The 24518-nt window shown below is 41.9% G+C and overlaps 1 protein-coding gene across 1 annotated transcript; it reads right to left on the bottom strand.

Annotated features, from left to right (window-relative positions):
* Window positions 1-1895: 1895 nt before the first annotated feature.
* On the bottom strand, window positions 1896-24032 carry lingo1b (leucine rich repeat and Ig domain containing 1b). The gene is made up of 2 exons (XM_080458622.1): window positions 23758-24032; window positions 1896-4457 (listed from the first exon to the last, which is right to left on the bottom strand). Exons 1-2 carry the CDS (start codon window positions 23767-23769, stop codon window positions 2598-2600), a joined length of 1872 nt encoding a protein of 623 aa, XP_080314748.1. The 5' UTR covers window positions 23770-24032; the 3' UTR covers window positions 1896-2597.
* Between the last annotated feature and the right edge of the window lie 486 nt (window positions 24033-24518).

Here is a 24518-nt window from a genome sequence, read left to right on the forward strand (position 1 = left end):
ACGCTCGCTCTGACAGGAAAGTGTCAGAACAGACACCTTCTGCATAGGGGGTCATGTCGATGCAGATCAGTCACAGTGCGATTCTTACTCCTGTGCAGTGTTGAAGTCCCAACGGAGAGGGAATGTCTGTCTGAAAGCTATCCATGTGGGAGAGGAAGAAGGTGGCCTCTTCTGACAAATGGTGTTTTCTTTAACACCGCAAAGCGTGTGGTTTATCTCAGGAAGAGAGAGCAGCAGGACGCATAATGAGAAGAAGGAAAACCAGTGGAGTCAGTGTGACGCTCTGGGCGATTCTGTGCTGGGAAGCCTTGCCAGGAGCAGTTATGTGCACGTCTCTTTCACAGGTACCACCTACCTAAACATTGATGCAGGTTATGTACACTCCTTCCTAGCAGTGCTATTTCTTGATGGCTGTCGCCACTGCTAACAGGATGATGTGCCCTGCAACGCTGCAGAAATCGCTTCAATCTCACTCTGACCTTGTGGTGTGTGCCGGAGGAAAGAAAATCAAGGTACATAAAGTCTGACAAACAAGAAGCGGCAGTCTATAAACATCTCACCTCCCAACCTTAAATGATGAGTTGCTAATGCCTGCTGCTTTATTCTGAAGGGAGACTTTCTGGGTTCTTGTGAATTCTTTTGTTTTTACTGATCAGAGCTGTTATGGGACAGCAAGGAGGACCTGCACAATATTCAGCAGGTCTTTTTAATGCGGTTGTGGGTGTATTAGATTGTACTTATTCAATACCCAGAGATACTGCTCTATGATACAACATCACCACCAAGTCGGAATATGCTGTATGATTTTACGACCTTATTGGCAAGTACCTATCATAAGAGAGCACTGAGATAAGTGTTTCTGAGTTATATTAAAAGTCTAGTTCACTCTGTGCCTCTTAAGTAAAGCAATTAGCTCTGTAAAGATTACTGGCAGCACAGATCATTCAGTCACATTCATATCTACAATAGATTAGCATAAAATAAACACCCCGTGGTATAAAATGATCTTTATTTTAATAGAATTTCCATCTGCCCAACCCTTTTGAAACAAGTATTTTAGGAGTTGATGAACACATTATCTTCAGAGCAGACCTTGACTGTGAAATTAATTAGACAACATAAAACCCTTATGAGGCAGAGAAAGTCATTTTTTATACATAAATATTGGGTATTGCTCAGCTGAATGCTGGAATATGGGAGACTTCAGGCAGCAAATTAACAATGTCACTACTTTTAAGATCGAGAGTGACAATATAACCCCAGGACAGCTTGCTCACGCTCACTGAGCTACCAAATAGGTCAACAAGTAAACTTCTTGACATTAAACGACATTTGAGTGTGTTGTTGTGAAGAAAACACTCTTCATTTTAGATGCATCGGAAAGATGCAATATCAAATCTGCTCTTCAGATTGTAATATGTTCAGAACCCACAGCCATCAAAAGCATTACTTTTTTGCCATAGCGTAATGTACAAGGGAGAGTAAAGTAGAGAAAAAAGTAAGTATAGCGCAACATGTCAATACATTTAATGACAGACTTCCTTTCCTGGCTGAAAGGAGCACGTTCTGTGGCTTATTTTCTTTCTTCAGTGTGTTAACATGCACACTGTCGAAATAATCCGGGTGTTTTCCCTAATAAACAGATTTGCTTAGCAGTCAGTGAATTGAGTTATGGGAATGTGAAGATCTTTTTTTTCCCAGGACAACAGGACCAGAGGTCAAAGACAGAACTTCAAGACGTACTCGAATGACATTGGAAAGTCGTCAAAAGGCCACTGCTCACCGAGACGTGATGGCTGATAGTGGAAACTCTTTTCCATCTTCAGCCCCCCAACTGATAACTAACAACATTTACATTTCAAAGAACCATTTCTTTTTTTTTTCTTCTTTCTTTTCTATTATAACAGCTCCTTCAACCTCATTGGTCTCTTCTTTCGACCGTCATAAAGTTTTTTGAAAATCTTTGAATTTGTTTCGTGTTTTGGTCCAGCTATGATTGTATTCTCTGTCTCTTCCTCTTATTTCTTCAAAGGTTAGAAAAATATACCTGCCAAGAAAACTGCTCCAGACTTGGCATTTCGGATAAGTTGGGCTTTGATATTAAATTATTGTGCTTCTTACATCTATCAAAGCAAAAAGGAAACAAGACAACAACAACAACAACAACAACAAGATCTTTCTCTGTTCATGTAAAGATTATACCTGCAAGTTAATATTCAAATTGTTCCACATACTGACCCACCTATCACGTAAATGGTAATCCATGTGCTTTATTCAAAAAATAGCTTGATCACATCACATTTCTGTTTCACACAGTTATCAAGTGTCTGGGTGCATGTTAACATACTGATCGAGTATTGCCAATACAAATTTACAGAAATTTGAATATTTGAAATTCAACATGTTTGAAAAGATTTAGTCCCTGAAGTAAAAAAAAAGAAGAAATAAATAAAAAGGGGGGGAAAGAAAGTCGAGGGTATAGTGTCAAGATGCCTTTGCTGTGCAATTCCTATGACTCGTGGTCTGAGTACGTATTTGAAGCATGGGTAATATGTATCCCCAACTGCAGTTTATAAAGTTACACGATCACCTTTTGTTCACATGATTTTCATGTTGAATTGAACGGGGGCCTCAGCTGGGCTGGTCTCCTCCATTTCCTCTGTACGTGGCACATATTCCACCTCTATACTTGACTTTGTATTGTCTTTCCCTCTACTCCAGAGGAATAATATTACAAGACAGAAGAGGACTACTCCGAGGAAAGAAATAAATCCCATGGTGGTGGCAATGATGAGTGTCTTCACATCAAATGGAAATGGAACTGTAGTGCGGGTCACATTCGCGCCTTCATCGCTTGGCTGGTTTGAAATGAAGGCAAATGTCTTGTTTGGCTGGTGGGGCCAATTCGGAGAGTAGCTATGCACAAAGAGGTGAGCAGCTTTGGTGTCATTTCCCGCTGCATTACTTGCAATGCACAAATAGGTACCATTGTCCTGGATTTGGGCGTACCGCACCTCCAAAGTACCCTCGTCAGACACAGATAGTCTAGAGCCCACAGTTTTGGTAGTGATATATTCCTTCTTGGGGGATAGCCACATTATAACAGGTATCGGATCACCTTCAGCTTGGCAGGCGAAATGCACCGTAGTTCCTTCATCTACATGACTTTCTTGAACCTTGTAATCCTTGATCTTTGATTTTTGGCAGATGAAATACTCGGGAGGGAGTATGTCTGGGAAATCCTTGAACTCTTTTCCTTGCACAACTTCAGGTGAAGCACACATGGGCTGGTGTCGATTGAAGTTGAGTCTCCACCTTCGACGGAAGACCCAGAGCAAGCGACAGTCGCAGGCCAGAGGGTTGTCATACAGAGCCAGGGTCTCCAGGTTACCCACTGAGTGGAAAACGGACTCCTCCAGTGTGTTCAAGCTGTTGCTGGACACATTGAGCACACGGAGATGGTTGAGTCCTCGGAAAGAATAAGGCTCAATGGCAGCTAACCTCCCACCTGCCAGATGAAAAGCCTGCAGCTTTTGCAGATTGAACAGTTGGTTCCCTTCCACAGTATGAATGCGATTGAAGGACAGATTCAGAAAGCGAAGGTACCGCAGGTGACTGATGGCTTGATAGGGGATGGCAGTCAGATTACAGTTTGTGATGGACAGTGATGTGAGGTTGAGTCCAAACAAGCATTTCGGGGTCATGGTATCCAGAGCCGGCATATGAGAAATCTCCAGAACTCTGAGCCGATACAACCTTTTAAAGGAGTAATCCCTTATGACAGTGACGTTGAGATAGCGTAATCGAAGTGACAACAGGTTATGTAGATGGCTGAGGGCTTCAGTAGGCACTGCGGCCAGATTGCATCCCTCAATATTCAGGCTTTCAAGGTTGCTAAGTCCATGAAATGATCGCGGTGAGATGAAAACTAGGTCATTGTCGCCAACCTCCAAAGCCCTCAGGTTGTACAGCTCCTGAAACATATAGTCAAGCAGGATGACAAGTTTGTTCTCGCTGATATCCAGCTGGGTGAGGTTGGTGAGGCCAGTGAAAACTCCCAGCTGAATGAGCTTCAGTCGGTTGTCGCGCAAACCCAGAGTCCGAAGGTTCATAAGGTTGCTAAAAGCCCCTGGCTCAATGGATGAAATTGTGTTTTCGTTGAGCTGCAGCTCCTCCAACTGAGGGTAATTGATGAACTCCTCGGGCCCCAGAGCTTTCAGACGGTTCTTACTCAGGTCTAACAGCCTTGTTTCGGTGGGGATTCCCTCGGGAAGAGCTGCCAGTCTCCGTCGATGGCACACGACTGAGCGCTCCTGACCGTTGCAGTCGCATCGGGAGGGGCAGCCGGTGGTGGAGCCGGAGAGGACGGTGCCCAGCATGAGGATCAGGATGGGCTGCCAGCATGCCACCAAGTAGCTGTGCCCTCCTGCCTCTGCCGACACCATCCTACTGCTTACCTGCCGAGACACAGACACAATAATCAGTTTAACTTCTGATGGAGTTCTCTTTATACATGATCATACATAGTTATGTGTCTACAAAATGTTATCAGTGTCAGTGTAAAGGGGAGGTCGATTTTTCGCTTCAAGCACTTCAAAAAAGCAATTTGGAAAAAAAAAAAGGTCAAAATACAATGTTGAGATTTTATTTATTTATTTTTTCATTCTGCACTTTGAAAAGGAGGTTGAAATACAATGTTGAGAATAAAGTGTAAACGTCTCCTCTGGTCCATTCCTAATACTCGGCGAGCGACAGAGAGCGGCATGCGGCACGTCTCTTCACAGTCTTGATCCTGATAACTACACTGTCTTTGTGAGCTGAAAGAGGAATCATTTATTTGTTGCTGAATCCAATTTTGAAGTATAGTTTCACCAGGTGATCAAACTGCCTGCCACTCATTTAGGAGAAGCCGACACGTGCTGGTGATTTCAATTGTTTTTCTTTTTTTTTCAAATTGCATAATAAAAAAAGTGTACGTCTTATTTTATTTATTTTTTCACGAGAGGTCTTAATACTCTTCTGCAGGTTTAATTTTGAGAATCTCACAATTTTGTACTGACAAAGAAAAACAAAAAACTGATACACTGCACACGTTTTCCACAAGTGAAGCTGCTTAATATTCTGTTGAGCAGTTTATAAACTGCAGTATAGATTCACCCGCTGAAGAGTACAATCAAACCAATGGAGGACATGTTCAACTTAATAATAATCTCAGCTGTGGATGATGGAGGAGTCGGATGTATCCTCCTCATAAGGGGAAAGAATGAACCTATAAGAAGACAAATTAATAAATGGATACATCAACTCATTTATCAAGTGAATTATTTTCACGTAGTTCTTTAAAAATAAAAAATAAACGGTGGCAGCCTAAATCTTTATAATTTTTAAGCCCCCCCCCCCCGTTGGTTCGCATCTGGCCGAGATATAAGTGTGCATGCTGGTAATAGAACCTGCAGGGTGAGCTCAATAATTTTTAAACACAATAACAACGTTTGCAAAAGAACTGAATATAGATTTTTGCAAAGTCAGGAAACTCAGTCTAGCTTGTGAGGGATTTGTCGGCACATAGCAGATGTTAGCGGATAGCACTGCCCCCCCCCCCCCCCCCCCCCCCCCCCCCCCCGGTTGGTTCCTTGCATACAATTTCATTCTGGTGACTTTCCACACAAGTAATGGAATCAGCCAATCAATAAAAAGGCTTGGTGACACAGTGTGACCACCTCACTGTGCTTCTGCCTTCTGAGAACACTGGAGAACTATCACTGAGACGTTGTCTCTGTTCGTACAAAAACATGTTCAATTAGCAGCCAGAAATGCCACGCAACATCTTTACATGTCTCCCCCGCCCAGAACATTTGCAAACTTAACACGTGGCGTGCCACCGCTACTCTGGTGACCTTGCAGCGATACAAAACAGAGATTGCAGTCCAGCGGTGATGGCTGGAGAAAGAGAGATTGTCGGAGGACTTTGAACCCCTCATTTGATTTCGACTCAGGGGCACTTTAACATGGTGAAACCTTCGAGCTCTACTTCTCACATCAATCATGCAATTTCAGTCACAGTTATATCTGTGGGATACACTCTTAGGAGCGCTTCACGCAAAGAGATTATGTAATTTCCTATTTTATCAAGAAAAGTAGTCTCACTGCTGTTTAGTTTACACAATGATTACAGGGACTTTAGTGATATTTTTTATCTGAGTAACAAAGCAGTGTATCGCATCAAAAAGGAAATGCATCTATATTACACTGCATGTTTAAAATTGCAGTTATCCAAAGATTATTGAACCGTGAAGTAAACAGTTATGTGTAAATGGTAATTCTGTAAGCAGAAGTTATTGCGGTCTCGTCGCCAGAACAGTGTCTGTCCCGGTGTTCATGATGCTATCTTGTCATAATACGTGGGAGCTGAATAGGCGCTGCAGATGCTTTGCTCAACTCATTCACCATTGAAATGTATTTGGAGTGCTTCACATCATTAGCGCAATGCTTTTCAGAACCTTGTTACAGGCTCCCTGAGAAGTCGCAGCTTAAAAACAATATCAAACCTCTGAATGAACATTTCCCGTTTTTCTCGTCACTCCCAGTTGAAGCAGCGAGGCTACGGCGTCTTGGACCGCGGTCTGGGTCGTTTCGATGGCACAGTAATTGTCGTTTGCATTTTCACTTCCTCCACAGCTGTTAATTACTGTTGGCTGCATGTGTCAGACGTTTTGGGCATCATTGCAGTGTGTATTGTAAAAGCTATATTGACAGATTGCAAGCTGGAAGTGTCTGTCAGCAGTTCCTTTGTGACCTCCCACTCCTGTTTCCCACTAATTATATGCATTTACAAATGGACAGCCGGCAAGGCCACACAGGCTCATCAACCAGAGTAGCGCGGAATCCTCTGAAACAGACAAACTACATTTTATGTCACGCATAGTGGAAATCTAACAGATAATGACAGGATAAGAACAACGCAACAATTGGCTCTAGAGCATTAGCTCCAGCAGTTGACGGTATATAAGACATTTAAATTGTCATTAGGTCTCCTCCTCTGAAGTTCAATGTTTACAGCTTGAACATTTACATTTCTCAACCATTACAAAGAATATCTAGTCGAGTGCTATCGATACTGGCAAGAGAACCCTAAAATGTCAATATCCATTCCCCCCCCTTCCATACCACTTTGTCCAACAAGGGGTTGCACTTTGCTGCAGTCAATTCCACCTTACAATAGGCGAAGGCAGGGTAAACCCTGGGCAAGGCATTATTCCTTCACTAAGACTTACAGGCCGACTCGCTGTCATTCACTTCTAAAGACACCAGTTAGCCCAAAGCACATGTTTTTGGATATGCAGCATTAGCAGTATCTCCCCTTGAAAACCTAACTTAAACTCCAAAATATGAAGTACCAATCCTTTTAACCTGTGGACAGAATAAGAAAGCTTGATTATTATGCCCCTCAAATAAGCCTATGTCATCAATAAACAAAAATAAAACTTCATTTTAATGCTGATCAATCTGTACTGCAATACCTAAGCAGTAAATGCTCGAATTTGCACTGTGATACTATTTGCACCATTTCTGCACATCTGCATGAGAGGTATCACAGGGCTCCAGTGAAGGGGGTGCTGAGGCTGCTGCATCCCTTCACTGATGGTGGAGGACATACATACTTACAACTGCAATCAATTAAACAAATCTGTGTCTTGACCACCGCAAAGAACACAAAATAAAAGGTTTCTTTTCATTCTCGTCGGGTCATATTTTGACTTTTGGCTTTGTTTGGAATGAACCATATGAGGGTGAAACTTGCCAGACGAAATGAAATGCGTTTCCACAGCGATGGCTCCAGTACAACGAATGGTGCAGAGCTGACTCAAAACGCTGGAATGGAAACATCTGCAAAATAATATTGAGTTGATTACCCAAGAGCTGTGCCCAACTGTGCAGGCTGCATTTCTCTGTAACCTCAAAAACAGAGCTGAGGGGGAGGGGGGCAACTCTGTGGGATCTATAGCTATCCTATCCATCCGAACAAGCTTCATAATGAAGTTTTACAGTTGTTTTTGTTGTTTTAATCCCACCCACCCCAAAAAATACATTCTTAAAATATCGGCAAATTAATATTAAAAGTAAGGATTCATGCAACTGTATTTTTAACTGTTACGTAAGCATGAGTTCAGTTCTGATAGCTTGGAGCGGATTCCCAAGCTCAGAGTGGAGTGAAATATTATCCTGATATCCAATGCAGAAAAATGGGGTGATGTGATTATCTGTTTGACACGGAATCTGATTTTATCTCCGGGAGTCAGAAATATGAATGGGGATGAGATTCGCTTATGTCGCTGCGAATCGAAAACAAGAAAAAGCAGGGGGTGTTTTTTTTTTTCTTCTTCTCCTTTTTTAACCAGAGTATCATGCATGATTTATGATTCAGCGTGTAGTAAGGACAAGGGTACTATCTGTGTAATCTGGCCTTACAGTCCGGAGCTACTCACCGTATCACCACTTTGTTTTGACCTTGGGCTGAATCTCTGAAAACAAAGAGATCTCACCACCGTCCTTTTGTACACAGCTTTTTGCCCTCACATGCTAAAAACACTGTCGTCTTTCAAGAAATCTTTGTCCTTGATTTGCCACGCTATATATCCCTTCCATTGCTCTGTTGAGCGTATTGTGAACGGGGAGAATACGAGTGGACAAGCTTTTCTTTTTGGCCCATTTACGACTGCTTACATTTTCTCAGTGGACCTCTCACCCCGTCAGTCTCCTCTCAAAAGCATGTCTGGGTCCACCATTACTCCATTGTTTCCTTGAATTGCTGCATCTCCTCTTCTGTGGTGCTGTGCAGTTTGATACCGAGCGAACCGAGAGAGAGAGAGGAGTGCCGGGCTAATGGGTCGCTGAATGTCTGGGAGCGAGCGTCACACAGACAAACAGGCCATATGCATCAGTCCATATGTTCCTGCTTTTAGTCTTTACTGGGCATATCAGTTCTTATTTCACTGTTAATACTGTTTGGACTTTTAAAACTATATGAATTTTAATACAAGTTAATTCATTTGAACCGTGTTTGAACTGTGTGTAGAATATAGAATCGTGCAACCCGTGTGATATATGTCTTGCACTTTCTATGTACTGTCTGCATGCAGCAGTACATTTTTCTGTCGTCGGCTAAATGTCAATTCTGTGTAGTTTGAGACAGATTTCTCTGAGGGGACAACAAAGCGTATCATATTGTTCTTTGGGTTTTTTTCAATGCACCTGTTATTCTATTGTATCGTTTCATTCATCACGTAGTTTCTTAAAACGTAGTTGTATACATTGTCGTTGATTTTTAATTGTGTATTCTTATTTTATTGTTTCCTGTTGTATCATTTCCTGGTTTGTATTATAATTAATGATGCGCCAAAACCATTTTTCTTTTACTAAGCTTTAACCGAGTGCCGATAAGACTACTCATTAAATTCCATTATGCCTAATTTACTCCATACACAAACGATATGGAGAGGCTATATGTCACTGGACCATCTTCAAACATCCTCTGCGTTGACGCTACGGTCACCGCCATCAGCCTGGAAGGCTCCAGTATACTACTGCCTTTACACAACAGTGTTGTGTAAAGGCAGTACTATACTGGAAGGCTCCAGTATACTACTGCCTTTACACAACAGGGTTGTGTAAAGGCAGTAGTATACTGGAAGGCTCCAGTATACTACTGCTTTTACACAACAGTGTTGTGCACAGCGTTCGCCTCCTCTTGATATTTTGTCAGAACATAAGTTACAGTCGTTAATACTCATTAATATTAAAGAATCTCTAAACCACGGACAATGCTCATGCTCTCTCGTCTACCTGCTGCTGACGTTGCCGATGGATGACGTCACATAATACCCGCCGGGTTGTAACGGGGATCTTTTACGAGCACGAGTACTCCGTGCAGTATCAGAGCCGATACCTGATCCAGGTACCGTTGCATCTCTAATCAGGATAATTTCTTATCCTCGTATTTCTAATCATATTTTTGGTTCTTTTCTTCTCTTATATCATAATGTCTATGATTAATGTCATAAATTAATCATATAATTTATGATATAGCTCCTCATCGTATATTTTTTGGGGTTATTATTGTATCGTGTATATAGTCTTATCATCTAGTGGCTGTTTTTATCGTATTGTTTCTCTCTACTATAGCCTGAATTTGGTTTTCATGTCCTGACTGAACAGTTTCGATTTGGTTGCTGCCGTCTTGAGCCATCAATAAAACTGTGCTTCTGGCAGTTTTTCCACTGACATGTTAAATCATTTTACTTTTAGTTTTTATTGATGCACCTTCAGTTTGGACACAGATTATGTTTTTTTTTTTTTTTTCTTGACAGACTCTACATATCGATTCATCTTTGTGTTGTGATTAGGTTGCATCGGAATTGATGTCCTCTAATATCTGAAGGTCAGACAGGTTTTTTTTAGTCTACAATATGTTTTGTCCATTCTTTGTGATGTAGTGTCTTCTATCTGGGTCAAACATACTGTATAGAGTAACAGTTATTCATATTATTCTCTCATTTATTTGCAATGACTTCACGAGCCTCAGTTTTTATCATTACTGCAATCAGTGCACTCATTAGCACCTCTCGTATGAAAACTGGTTGTTGAGGTGGTGAACATATCCCAAAGATCTTTGATTGTTTTCCAAGTGCTGAGAGAATAGTGTGGATGACAAAAGAAGCTGTCGCTGAGAAAAAAAACCAAAACCTGGGTAAATATGTGAAGGATTTAATAGATTAAGAAAACTTCCACCGACATATTTGTGTTAAAGTGACAAATTTAAATCAACACTTAAAAGTCAAAAAGAAAACTGAAGAAAGAGAAAACCTCGTGGGCTGCACAGATGTATTAGAATAAGATAGCAGTGGACAGGTTTGGTGTTTCCTAGACCCAACTGTACCTGAAGGATGTAATACTCTCACACAACTCCTAACATTCATAGCACCATGATTAGCATGAACATGTTTAGGTGTTGGCCAAATCTGTAGCATGTAGGAATTTTGACAAGCAACAGTAATGATATTATGAATTTACAATGACTAGTGTCTGCCCGGCGAAGGCACTTCAAAAGAATACTGCCGCAAGGGATGCCAGCTAATCAACATCCTCCAGAAGAATGAGCAATCAGACCCGAGAAATCCTGTGAAAATAAATCCCCCATGGAATTCGAAGTTAAAGGTAATAACCCGTTGCAAACCCAAAGAAGAAACGGCATGGCCCGATGATCCACCTTGCCAGGATGAAATGCTTAGAGAGGTACAAAATGCTTCATTGCATGGGAACTACCCCTGTTAAGATGCAGAGACACACCTGCATGGGGTCAGCAAGCTTCCAATCGTTCCTCTTTTTGACAGGACAGGCGTTCTCTCCTCTCTCAAACTCCCAGAAAGAAAGGCATAATGCACTGCATCGACGATAGACTCACCCTTAGTAGAGAAGGACAAAAAGAATATGGCTATAACTGCGTAGGACAAACACAGAATTGTTTTGGGAGCAATGTTTCATGCAAAAATGAAAATGTTTAATTACCTGTGTCAATTTGTTTGTCTCTGTAACACACAGTTAATCCTCACTCTGGAGCTCTGTGATAGGTTCAAAAAACTAAAGGGCCTGGCAGCAATGGTTTCAAGTTCCACAGGGACCCAAATTAATCGAGACCAACTTACAACACTGCATAATCCATCATAATTAGTGATCATAAGCAAGCAATTGTGGACTGCAAAAACATACAGCAGTATCTCTGAGCATTTCTACCACTGAAACAACCCGATGTTGGATTTCTGCAAGTGGATTTTCTCACTGCGTCTATAGGAAGCAGTCCACTGAAGGGAGGAGGAGGAGGAGGAGGAGGAGGAGGAGGAGGAGGAGGACACTGTCAGAGCTCTTTGCCCCTCTGGAACATCCATCCATCTTCTATACCCAATTTCTTCCAAGTTGCAGGAAGTTCGAGCCTCTCCCAGCTAACTTTGACTGAAGGGCAGTGTGCACCCCGGGCAGGCTGCTGTTCCATCACAGAGCTAACACAAAGAGACACACCATGACGCGCACATACCAAAGCAATCTCGTCGCCAATTAACCAATGAATGGCTTTGTTTTTTGGAGGAAAGTGGAAAAACATGCAAATTCTGTGCAGATTGAGTCCAGGCCAGAGTGTTAACCCACTTTCTCAGTGTGCAAACATGTTTTGGTAGCACAGGTTGATAAATCTATTAAACTTACGTTCTACTTTGCACAAACCGATAACAACAGCCTCATGAGAAACAACACAAATCTAATCTTAACCCAAAGTGTGGTTCTCCGACAAACCAGTACACACCGAAGCCTTAGCATTCGTACTGCATGAGCTGAAGGCTGACAGGTGCCACTGCAGATGAATTGCCCCAAAGATGGCGAGGGACATGCAGTCATCATAGCAGCCTGTTCTCTACCTAAATATCACCAGCAACTGTGCTTAATGGAACAGAAAATAACGCTGTCGAGTCGGCTTTCCATTCGGGCCTGTCCATCTCAGAGGTCTCTTTTACTGCACTCTGACCAGCACAGAATCCATGGCTGTGTACGCTGGACGAGAAAGGATGTGTGACACTTATTCCCTCAGATTTCATGTTTGGTAGATACTATTTTTGTTATCAGAAGGCTTCTTGGCACTTAATCTTATAACTGAGAAAACCTGATCATTTCACCTTTTTCTGTTTCACTGTGAGGAAGGTAAATTTGTAGGAATGAAAGAAGCAATTTCAAATCATTTCCAAGGAAATTACATTTATTGCAACAAAATCAATGTACAAAATAGAAATAATCCATCAAAGCTATGTTTATTTTCCTTAATCTAAATGTCTGGTTTATATGAGGACGCCTAACAAGGATAATGTGAGTCAAAACGTCAACCTTTATCACTTTAATGTCAGTGGATACCTTTATGTGCCATTTATTTTCAATGGAATCTAAACAGCACTGGATTAACTCATTCCTGTAAAACAAAAACACTAATTTCATGAACTTATACCTCCTCTTAGTTGTGACTTTGTCCTATAATATTGCTAAGTATTGCCCTATATGTGACTAACTAGCAGTATTGACAATTTGAATATTGTCACATGCATTAATATAGATAAATAAATAGATGTATTAATGAAGTGATCTCACTGGATAAAAAAGGATTATCTGTTTACCAACCAATCCACAGCCGGTTCGGTTTGGCAATCTCTCAATCAGAAGGTTGTGGGTTCGATTCCAAACCTCTCCCTGTCCACATTTCGAAGTGTCCTTGAGCAAGACACCTGACCCCAAATTGCTCTCAATGGATGGACTAAACCATTTGCATGCCAGCCGCCTCCATTGGTGTGTGAATGGGTGAATGTGATTAGCGGTGCGAAGCACTCTGGACTGCTCAAGTGGTGGGAAAGCACTGGAAGTGAAATCCATTTACCATTTGCAAAATATTGCCTCTTTGTTTAACTCTAATAAATCGTATATCTTATGACCCTCATTTATTTACAATCATTAAATACAGGAGTTACTTTATGCCCCGTTTAAACAATAATGTCCAAGTGAAATGCTAAATATTCACTGCTTTTTGGGGTCTGTTTACACGACAACGGTGCTTGGAGCCACTGACAACGCAATTTCTGAAAACGGTGGAACTTGTTTCAAATCGTTGCCGTGTAAACAACAAACGTTTTTGATATGAAAAAGGCACAAAACAATACGTTTTCACTGAAACGTGTAAACGAGGCTTTGTGTAGTCAGTCACCCTATAGGACACCAACCAATCATTTTATCTGATGACTTGGTGTGCTGCATTCTACCCTCAGTCGCTCTGACGTGTGTGTGTGTGTGTGTGTGTGTGTGTGTGTGTGTGTGTGTGTGTGTGTGTGTGTGTGTGTGTGTGTGTGTGTGTGTGTGTGTGTGTGTGTGTGTGTGTGTGTGTGTGTGTGTGTGTGTGTGTGTGTGAGACTTTCTCCAGGGTGTATCTCACCTTCATCTGTTATCAGGTGGGATCATATGTATCCAGATATTTGTCAGTGTAGCACAAATATGAGGCGTGTTGAAAAATATTTGCTTGCCATAAGGAAAGTGTCAAAACAAGGATCAACTTATTTGACGCTACAGGATGATTTTTCTTTTGTAACGTCATTTGTCTTATTCTGGCCGAACAAACAAACAAACAAACCCGCAGCTCCTCCATATAAACCTGTTGTCACTTTGCCATGGAGGCATAAAACCCTAATGAGATTCACATTATATCCTCCCACTGTAATTCTTTATGATCCTTTATATATTATTAGGAACATTTATCATGTGTTTTATAAAGCATTATGGGAACATTATAAGGGCTTTTGAAAGTACCAATATTGCATAATACAAAAGACCTTCATACCAAGTGTGATTTTCTTTTTTTTATTGCAGAAGTATGGAGAAGAAAGAAATTTGTCCTATTTGAGGCACAATAATTAAACAGACGTCCCTTCATGCCTTTAGCTGTGAATACTGCCGGCTCTTTTACTGCTCACCTCAATGCACACATACTTCTTTTAGAATAATTGTCTGTACTTTACGAGAGCACTAAATGCGTATCTCCCTCCATGTTAAATTGTAGCTGGCGTGCGCACCTCCACGGGACCCGAGCTGCGTTCAGACGCCTCCCCTGGGGTCCGGGCTAACAGCGAGTGGGGAAGAATTGCAGTGTTCGTTCTCCGTTCAGCTGGTCTGAAAATAATCAGCCTCCAGATCAGAAGGCTCCTCTCATCTCCTGTGTACAAACCTAATCATCTTTCATCCTCTGTAGCCCTCATGAAACAATTCAGTTTGTGTGGGTGTCTTGGCCTAGTACGTGTCGGTTCGCCTTTACGTTAATATTTCGAGAGACGACTCGGTAACACCGGCACCTCCGTTTTCAGAATCAACAGCCAAGTCGGTTTTAGTTGAAACCTCCTTGAGGCTTTAAAGGGGACATATCATGCTAAATCCACTTTTTTAGCCCTTAAATGCATTTTGTTGTATATTTAGAGTGTTTAGAAGTACAGAAAGGTTCAAAGTAGTCTCTTCAGGTGCTCCGTTGATATCTTTATATTCTGTTTTGGTCATATTTTGCGATCGGTTTCGATTTTTCTATTCTCTATTACGTTTTTTGAACAATGACGTCACAGTATTCTCAGCGGAACTGCCAAATTAGGACATCGACATTTCGAGCAATCCGCCATTTTTGTTTCTCGCTGCGATTTTGTAGTCCAACCGAAGTTACGAGAGGATAAGTGGAAATGTTCGGTTGTTGGATGTAGTAACCCACAAGCTTCGTTACACCGTCTCCCAGCATCAGAACCTTTTCCAAGTGCCTGGTTGAGTTTTATTTTTCACAGAAATGTACCCACATCTGTGGGTAAGGTCATTTTTGTGTGCGCGAATCACTTTAAGGACGACTGCTTCAGCAACCTCCGCCAGTATAAAGAAGGATTTGCCGAAAGACTTGGTCTGATTGAGCGGTCAGTTCCTTCTATCTATGGAGACGACGAACAGAGCACTTCGGTAAGCTGTATATAACGCTAAAAAGTGTGATGATAAGACGTCCCTGTCATTGTTTTGTTAGCATTAGCAGTTGCACCGTCTTCATATGTTAGCGCTGTGTGCTCGTTTTAGATTAGAATGTAACTTCTGTGTTAAATAGTCGTTGTAATACAGGCAGTATTGTAGTAGTGGGCATGGATGGAGAAGTTAGTGTAAATATAGTAACACACCATTGCGTTACATCCATATGAAGACGTTGTTCTTCAGGTGCATCATCGTCATTTTCATCTGGCTCCGCCGGGTCCGACTCTGGCTCCAACATGTATGGGTGGATGGACAAATCTTCCCTTGTTGACATTTTGTAAATAATGTGTGAATATAAAGTTTCTGCGCCGCTAGATAATTGTATCTGTTCTATCAAACTACAAAGATGGCCGAACAGGGTGACGTTGAACCGAGTGTCACCTCTGCAACCTGGAGAGGAGGCGGGGTATGAAGAGACCGCCCCAAAACGAGTTGCTCTCAGAAGCGCATCAGAAAAGGGGTAGAAAAGGGGCCTGTGGAGCTCTAATAATGAGGAATTCAGACCCAAGCATTGCAGTTTCGCGTTGTATAGACCACAACTGTATGATTTATATGTAAAAAGGAAGGATTTAAAAGCATGATATGTCTCCTTTAATGCAAGTTCATCTCAAGGACTCTCAAAGTGACACCAACAGACCCCCTTTTCACCGAGGACGCTTCGACACGTCGCAGCGTGAGGAGGTTAATAACTATTAGGACTCAAATCCGTTCAGTTGAGTCGTTGAAGTTCGGAGTCGGGGAATTAGTGGTATGTGCAAGTGGAAAAAAGAGGGAAATCCGAGGCACTTGTGAGCCGACACACCTACACGTCACGCCTCGAAGAAGTCTGCTGCTGCAACATGTGGGTGTCAGCCATGGCTGAACAAAATAAATGGAGGTTGTTTTTTTCCCACTTAACCTTAAGTTTGATTGATATTGGCTGAATGATGCCAGCTCTCCCTCTTAAGTTTTGCCTCAAATGTTAAAATCGCACAGAATTAAAGTATTTCCTTAAAATCATGAAGAGCAAATGTTCTGATCTTGTTACTAGCGGGGATTTCTCCAAAAAGGGAAATGTTCTGCTAGATCAGATTAGACTTTTGCCTCTAAAGTATACATATATATTTTTTTCTTAATTTATGCACCGAAACTGTAAAACTGTCCAATCATATAATGAACAATGTTCTTCAAATGAACTGGTTTTGATTGGCTCCAGTCAACCAGCAATGTTTGGGTAATGAGCAATCTAACCGGCATGGCTCGGTTGGTAGAGCGGCTGTCTCCCAATCTTCCGATGGTTGCAGGTTCGATTCCCATCTCTGCCTGCCTACATGCCAAAGTGTCCTTGGGCAAGACACTGAACCCCAAAACTGCCTGTGTGAATGCAGTGAGCGAGTGTGTCATTGAGCGTAGTATTAGATCTAGCATTAGCAGAAGCTCCATCATGAGCTTAGTGAACTCCTGTTGACTGGAGGCGGCGTGTTGTCATTAATCCCGGGACTGACTCAGTCTCCCTGACAGCGGCATGAATGATACCAGCCTGTAGGTTACATTACAGTCGGAGCTGTGTTCACCGTGCAGCGTTGTATCGGCAGGATTAGGTGGACAATTCATTAGATTTGTCCAAATACATGTCTGGTGTTGTCTGCATGTTGGTAGTTTACCATTCAGGTTTTATTGGATCCTCACTCATGTGACTGACTGAACATCAGGGAACCTTAATAGGAACAATATGTAACTTTAGTTCTTGCTTCTGCTTCACATTGGGTGGAGCCGTTGACTCACTCTGATGCCAGTTGGTCATTCAACTCCACTCCCGGGGTTTGGGTCCATTGGGTCGATGTGATTTTAAATCTCGGTCTCCGTGTAAACGGGGGAAAACACAACTTTTCTGAGACGCTGCTACTGTGCATGTTGTAATAAATAGTTCTGCACAGTCACTCTTGAATTCAACAGCACTTCTCCAATAAAGTTTACATGAACTGCACCATGCATCATCTGGATCACATATGGGGATTAATAAGTTTCTTACAAACAACCGATACTGAGTGGACTAAAAAACAATGAAGACAGTTTGAAGGAGCTTCCATGTTGACTGTGTAGTATTCTCTGCGTACATACATAGGAGGTTCAGCACTGACTAGGGGCCCCACTGGAAAACTACATCGTTTTCAAAACATTGCAGCGTGATCACAAAACTTTTTTGAGATGGAAATGCAAAAAATGAAGTGTTTTCACTTGTCATGCCTTTGGGGCCTCAGCTGGCTTTATTGTTCATCTCGATGACGATCCGGTAATGTGCTTCAGGTGAACTGACCGGAGACGGCAAGTTTGTCTTGATATACTTGAGTCCATTCAGGTTTGCAATACACATTTTGACCACAAGGTGGTGTTTTGAGTCACTCAAAGAAGCAGGCAGAGGAATAAGTAACTTTATTTTGGTTAAAATGCATCCACTGTTTACTCACGGCACCAAATATTGACCCACCAAAAAGAAGAGCCAATAGTGTAAAAGCCAGGTTAGGGATCGACTGGTGCCAAAAACTTATTGGAAAATAGTGGCATTACTTTAATTTCATTTAGTGTCCTTTAGTGAGTGAACCAGTCGGTTAACTAACCCACATTGTGGTGGCGACAGAAGAAAAGCATTACTATTTCTTTGTTTGGGTTATCAAAAAGAGAGAGTACATTGTTTATTAAAAATACAAATCCCAAATTATAAAGACTTTTAAATATGTTGGACTTAAGTGTTTATCTAAGTTAAATTGTCGGTACAATACACCACACTTGTGTATTTCACATGTTTAAATCATATGGCGCAGCCCTAATTGGTAGTCCTGTTTTGAAGGTGGATTAACTGAATTAAACTAATAGATTTAGCAGGGTGACTCGAAGCAAAGGCCACAGCCAGAGAGACATCAGGTGTAGAGTTCTAGTGAGTAATATGACCCAATGCAACATGGCCTCAAGGCTACCGCCTGATTAATTATCAATCACCTTGCATCTGGATTCTGCACTTGAACTGATTAAGACTCTCCGCTAGTTGCTGTGACAAACGCTGCAGCAATTAACATTTATTTCACATCTAGTCTGGCCTTTTATTTTACAGAGTCTGTTTGGGTTTGGATATATCTGAACGTGCTCGAGCAGACACTGGAGTCTCCCGGAGATACTGGCTCCTACTCCGTTATTTCAACTGTGTGCAGGTAGAGTACAATCAGTGTGTGGGAACTTGTGTGCTGGAAGCCTTTGAGCTGGGAGCAGCTGCCCACAGCTTTATGTGGGGGGTCAGTGAGAGCTAGAAGCTGGAGGGACTCGAGCAGACAGGCTTGTGAACCAGAACAATTAGCTGCAAGAGGCTGAGAGCTGCTTGGCACTGCAGACAAAGCTGTTCAATCTCCCTTTACAGTCACTCATTTGATTATGCGCTGATATGGAACATTTGCTGAATGGAAATCCAATTTGATTATCCATGTGTTTTTCTTGAATAAGCGTCGCACAATCCCTCTTTCAAAGTTTTCAAACTGGTAATTTGCCTTTGGTCTAACAAATCATTATTCCAGTATTCTAATTAAAAACAGACTACTAAGAGTTTTTCACCTTTTGGACTTTAACTGGCTCACAGTCAACATAATTAATCAGATCCCTAACCGAAGGTGTTAAACACCTTCTCGTCCTGGAATTAATGGTGCAGTTTATTTAACCTGTTATATAGTATTACCATTCAGATCTGTTTCTTGGTTCACTGACAGGCGAGCGGTAATACTACAAAAGAGGCTCCCTCTTCATTAACACCCAATCTTCCTGAAAGTCAAGTAGGATAAGCTGGGAACTACAAACCTTTATCCCCTACACACCATCAGGGAATATACGATGCCCCGCTGAAATTGAAAAGAAAAGGCCGAATGCCATGCTAAAGCCTTTTTTATATCTTCCAGCCCTGCATAAAGACATTTTCTGACCAAATCACTCCGGAAACGAATAGCGGCTACGAGCAAGAAACTAGATTACCTTGGTGTTTGTGTACTGATACAACACAACTTCCCCCATTCATCAAAGAAATGTGTTCAAATGGCTTTCCTCAGTTCTTCACTTCAATCTCTTAGAAGGAATGCACGAGCCGTTCTGACGATAGAGAAATGAGGGATAAAGATCCCGGAGACTCGGTCATCACAGTTCAAAGTGCACAGAAATAGAGAAGAAATAATTCACCAGACTTTTTGTATTCGGGGAAAAAAGAATCATCAGCCAAACAAACAAAAAGGACTGACGGGTGTATGGGAGGAGATGCTCTTTGCACGGCTTCCGCTGCGATCGCTTTTATTTCAAATTGTAGGCCGTGTTATTTTCTAGCTAGAAAACTCCCCAGGAGCATGAAGACGAGGCAACCTCACCAAACCTTCATCCTACGAGCCCCTCACTGGCTCACATTTTGCATAAAGCTGTTATTATTAAATTTAAATGAGGAAGGCTGCTGCAGAGCAGCAGGACGGTGACCTTCTGAATACATTTGTAGAACGCAAATTTGAGTATCCTGTGACAGATCTGCCTCCGTCCGTCACCTCTTCATCCAGCACACGCTTGTATAAACACACAGCGTGATCTCGTTTCAAAGAAGGAAAAAAAACACAACAGTAACAATATAATTGTTGTTATTGTTTTTACTGCAATATGTACATTTCCTCTTTTCTGGGCCGTCACAAACAAACTGTTACGTTCAGTAGTGCCCTGATTCTAGCCGCAAATAAATGGGCTATATTTAGAATATAGTCCAATATCAAACATGGAAAATTAAACGGTAAATGACAATGAATGTGGCAGCATTCAAAGAGTAATCACATGAGAACATACAGACTGAACGGTGGAACTAACCTGGCAATTCTCCCAATGTAAAGACACACAGGGTTTTCATTTATTGCAAAATTGCCATAAATACCAGTAATTATGACTTATAGCTCCTGCTGGTTGTCAGACTCTATTTGAAGTCTTGAAACAGTCCTATACAATAAGAATGAGGCTTTGATGATCCCCGTTTGAGTTCAGTGTGAAAAAGGACATTTCTCTGCATCATGTAGAGTTTAACATTACAGAATATGAAATGAAGCATTGTGTGTGTGTGTGTGTGGGGGGGGGGGGGCAAAATGTCCTGCAATGTTCGATTTGTTCTAATAGATGTAAACGTAGTGATTTGTGTGGACAGTTTAAAGAAAAGTCTTTTCAGCTCAAACGTATGTGGACGACTAAACTATGTGTTTGAAGGTGGTTAGATTATTTTATTGAAGTAATAAAAACCACTGGGATACAATACTACACACGGAATGATAGGAATGTGTTTTTTCTTCATTATTCTGTTGTAACAATGCTTCTGGGCAAAAGATCGAAACCTATTGGACGTCCTTTATTTCTTTTGAAACGGCGCCACAGGCTGAAGAAACATGCGTTTGTGGGCTGAAGCTTTTTCTTCAAAGCAACACACATTCTGAGCTCTGCTGCTCATCCCACAAATGCATGTGATGCTCTCTAGAAATTAGGCAGAATTTAACGAGGAAATAAAACAATTTTCCAAGAGTCCTTGTTAAAACAGAGAAATAACCTGTCAAACCTACATTTAGGTTCGTAGTTTAGATTTCAGTATTTCCACTAAAATACCAAACTTGTTATTCAAAGATTGATTATAGACAGAACTGATTGTTTTGTTACCTTATAGATAAATTATCTGGAATATGAAAGATCAGTTTAACTGGAGTGGCTGGTTCAATGTCAGTGTCCTTGCGCAAGGCACTGAACCCCAAACGTCTCCCGATGGATAGAACGAGTGCTTTTCATGGCAGCTGCCTCCTGGTGTGTGCACTAAATAAGTAAAAGTTATTTACCATTTAAGTAATAACACATTCTTCTGCTGCTTAAAACTAATCTAAGACAGAATCATGTATTCAGACCTTCCTTCAGTAAGTTGTTATTTTACAAAGAAGTCAGAGTTACCTCTACATAAATTGTACAGATAGTTTATCTCGGGGACTCTGGTCTCTTCTGTCAGGAGCTTGCATGTTCTCCCCGACTAAAAACCTGCATATGAAGTCAATTAATGACTCTAAATCGTCTCTGTGATTGTCTCTCTGTGATGGACTGGAGACGTGTCCACGGTGATGTCATCCAGGATGACAGATTAATCCTATCTTGCCTTAAAAAGTCCATGTCAGTTGTTTTTGACCCATGACTTTGAAATTTAAATGTGAGTCCAGGATCCAAAGTAAAATAAGCTATCCTGATTTCCCTAAGTAGTTCTGCTGATTCTTTTTTATTCAAACTATGACTGAAGCTTTCTTTCGACTGCTGCCATTATTTAAATGTGTTCAACTTGTAAAAGCTGCAGGCCAAATAAACGTAAATATTTCTTGACTTTCTTCACATCCTGAAAAACAAACCAACAAAAGCTTTGGCTTTAGCCCAACAACGGAGCATATGGCAGGTAAAAGTGGTGGAACAAGTAGAATTTAGCAACTGAAGAGCCAGATGCTCAGAAGTTAAAGACCAAAATTGAGCTAAATGGAGTAAATATAGCATTTCTATTCATCAAGCGCAGGGTGAAAACATAATTACATCGAGATTGCTCGTGTTCCTTTTTTTAATTCTCTGCTGTAAATTGGCATTTGGTTGCAGATTTGCCACATTGAGTAAATATTCAAAAAAAAACCTATTGTAATGAAACTGACACGTTTCAGATTGAAAATACATTAGATGATGCATAGGCATGCATAAATTAGTATATTATATAATCCAATCAATGATTATTTAGTTTAAATCCTGGGTGCAATTTACAGACCTCATATTTCTATAAATGGTGGCAAGTTGAGCAGTTCCAGGCTTGCACTGTTATTGTGTTCACACACACACACACACACACACACACACACACACACACACACACACACACACTGGAATACAGATGCAAACTCAACAAACTGAAGCTGACACTATATAATGTAGATTGCTGAAATAATTGCACAGTGGACTGCTGAGAAAGGCTTTGCCTGGTAACAGTGACAGGTTCAATCACTCAGGTGCTTGCCCGCTGTAATCACAAATTCCAGTCATAAACATCCCTTTTCTCATTTCACAAGCGTTGGATTTGAGTTGACTGCTGGGAAGCTGCAGACCTGCAAACACAGTGACACGCATATATCCCCCCCCCCCCCCAAAAAAAATGAAGGTTTCAATCAGCCATCATAGTCTGATTAAAGGGGCCTAATTTAAAGTCTTTGTTAATCTCTTAAAACCCAGACAGGATGAGCAGACCCTTCACTCAGAGGCTGTCGGGGGGGCGGGGGGGTTCTGGAGGTTGTTACCGCACTGTTGAAAAGGTAGAGGTAGAGTCCCCTCGTTGCTGTCTGCCTGCCGGAGCGTTGCAGCCATGATGATGAGGATGCAAGTATAAATTAAACTACGAGATGTCGTTCATTTGGGCTGCATGAATAATCAAGGGAAGTCTGCCCCCATCCCCCACACCCACCCTTCTCCATCAACTCTGCTGCCGTTCATCTGTCTAACCTGTGGCAAATATAAACACCTGCCTGGGATCCTTCAGCAGCACCTGAAACGACCACCAGCACGAGGCGGCCGATCATCCAGCAAGTGTCAGTCGGGATGACTTTTTTGACAATTGAAGGAAGATGAATGTCAATGAGCAGATAAGGAAGCAACAACAAAACATCCCCGCGAAACACTTGGAGAGGAAAAGCAGACTCTCAGCACTTAGACTCACACCTATTGCTGGGACCTATGGCAATGGTTTTCCTCCTAGTAGATTCATGCAAAAAAGACAAGGTACTGATAGAAAAACATGTCCGAAGCTGACTGTGCATTTAGACGTTACAGCCACACGTGATTTGTGTGTGTTCCCTCAGTACAAACCCCAGATTTCATAGCACAACAGCAAAATGAAACCAATCTGGATGACAAAGCACAAATAAGACCTGGACCTCTCCTCTGAGAACAGTCCTCCCTCTTTACATGCTGTCCATTTTCCTATCATATGTCATTTTATTCCTGACATTAATTTGCTCTCTGGCGATCCCCTGGCCCCACCACTGCACCATAATAAATCTGATCCAATGACTCAGTGCTCAAAGCCCACCACAGAGACAGAGTACTTACCAGGACTGTCATGCAGAGAATTCTAATTCAGGCAGCTCCATGTTGCCAAGGAAATTCAAAATGCCTCCGAAAGCATGGAGACAGGGATGCAGGATTCAAGGCAGGCGAGATTCAAATGGGAAAGAGAGGGATATGTGCAGAGATGAGAATCCCTTGTCTGAGGGGGCATTTGAGAGATGCCTCCGTTCCTCTCCAGATGCGCTAAATCCGGCAGCACTGATAGGCTGACATGTAAACACACAGGCGGCTGTGCTGGCTCACACACACTCACATACATGCTGCACCTAGCAGAGAGCGAGAGGAGGAGAGGGAGGGGCGGCTGATCAGGGAGCTGGAAGGAGGAGCTGCAGTGCAATGGGAGAAAGATGCTCCGAGCACAGGCGGCGAGGGGAGTTGAAAAGAAACGGGGAGAAATGTTCCCTGATTGCACTGGCAGCGCCTCTTTTTGATTTTTGTTTACTGTACTTTTCCTATTTATGGATTGATTAAAAATGATGTGGCTTAACTGGAGTACGGGCTGCTGCATGGGGTGGTGGGGTGGGGTGGTGGGGGGGGGGGGGGGGGCAATAAAGAGGGAGACGGTCTGCAAATTAAAAAAGAAAAAAGCAAAATGAGCTAAAACTCAGCTTGAGTAGAGAAAGGGAGGAGCAAAACCTTCAGAGATGTGAGAGAAATGAAATTAGTTTTCTGCAACATGCAAACCTTTGCTGGTAATGACAGGCAACTTAAGGCTGCTGTGGATCGGGCTGGGATAAGTACTT

Source organism: Lipophrys pholis (genome assembly GCF_963383615.2).
Source record: "Lipophrys pholis genome assembly, chromosome: 2".
In the NCBI taxonomy this organism is placed as follows: Eukaryota; Metazoa; Chordata; class Actinopteri; order Blenniiformes; family Blenniidae; genus Lipophrys; species Lipophrys pholis.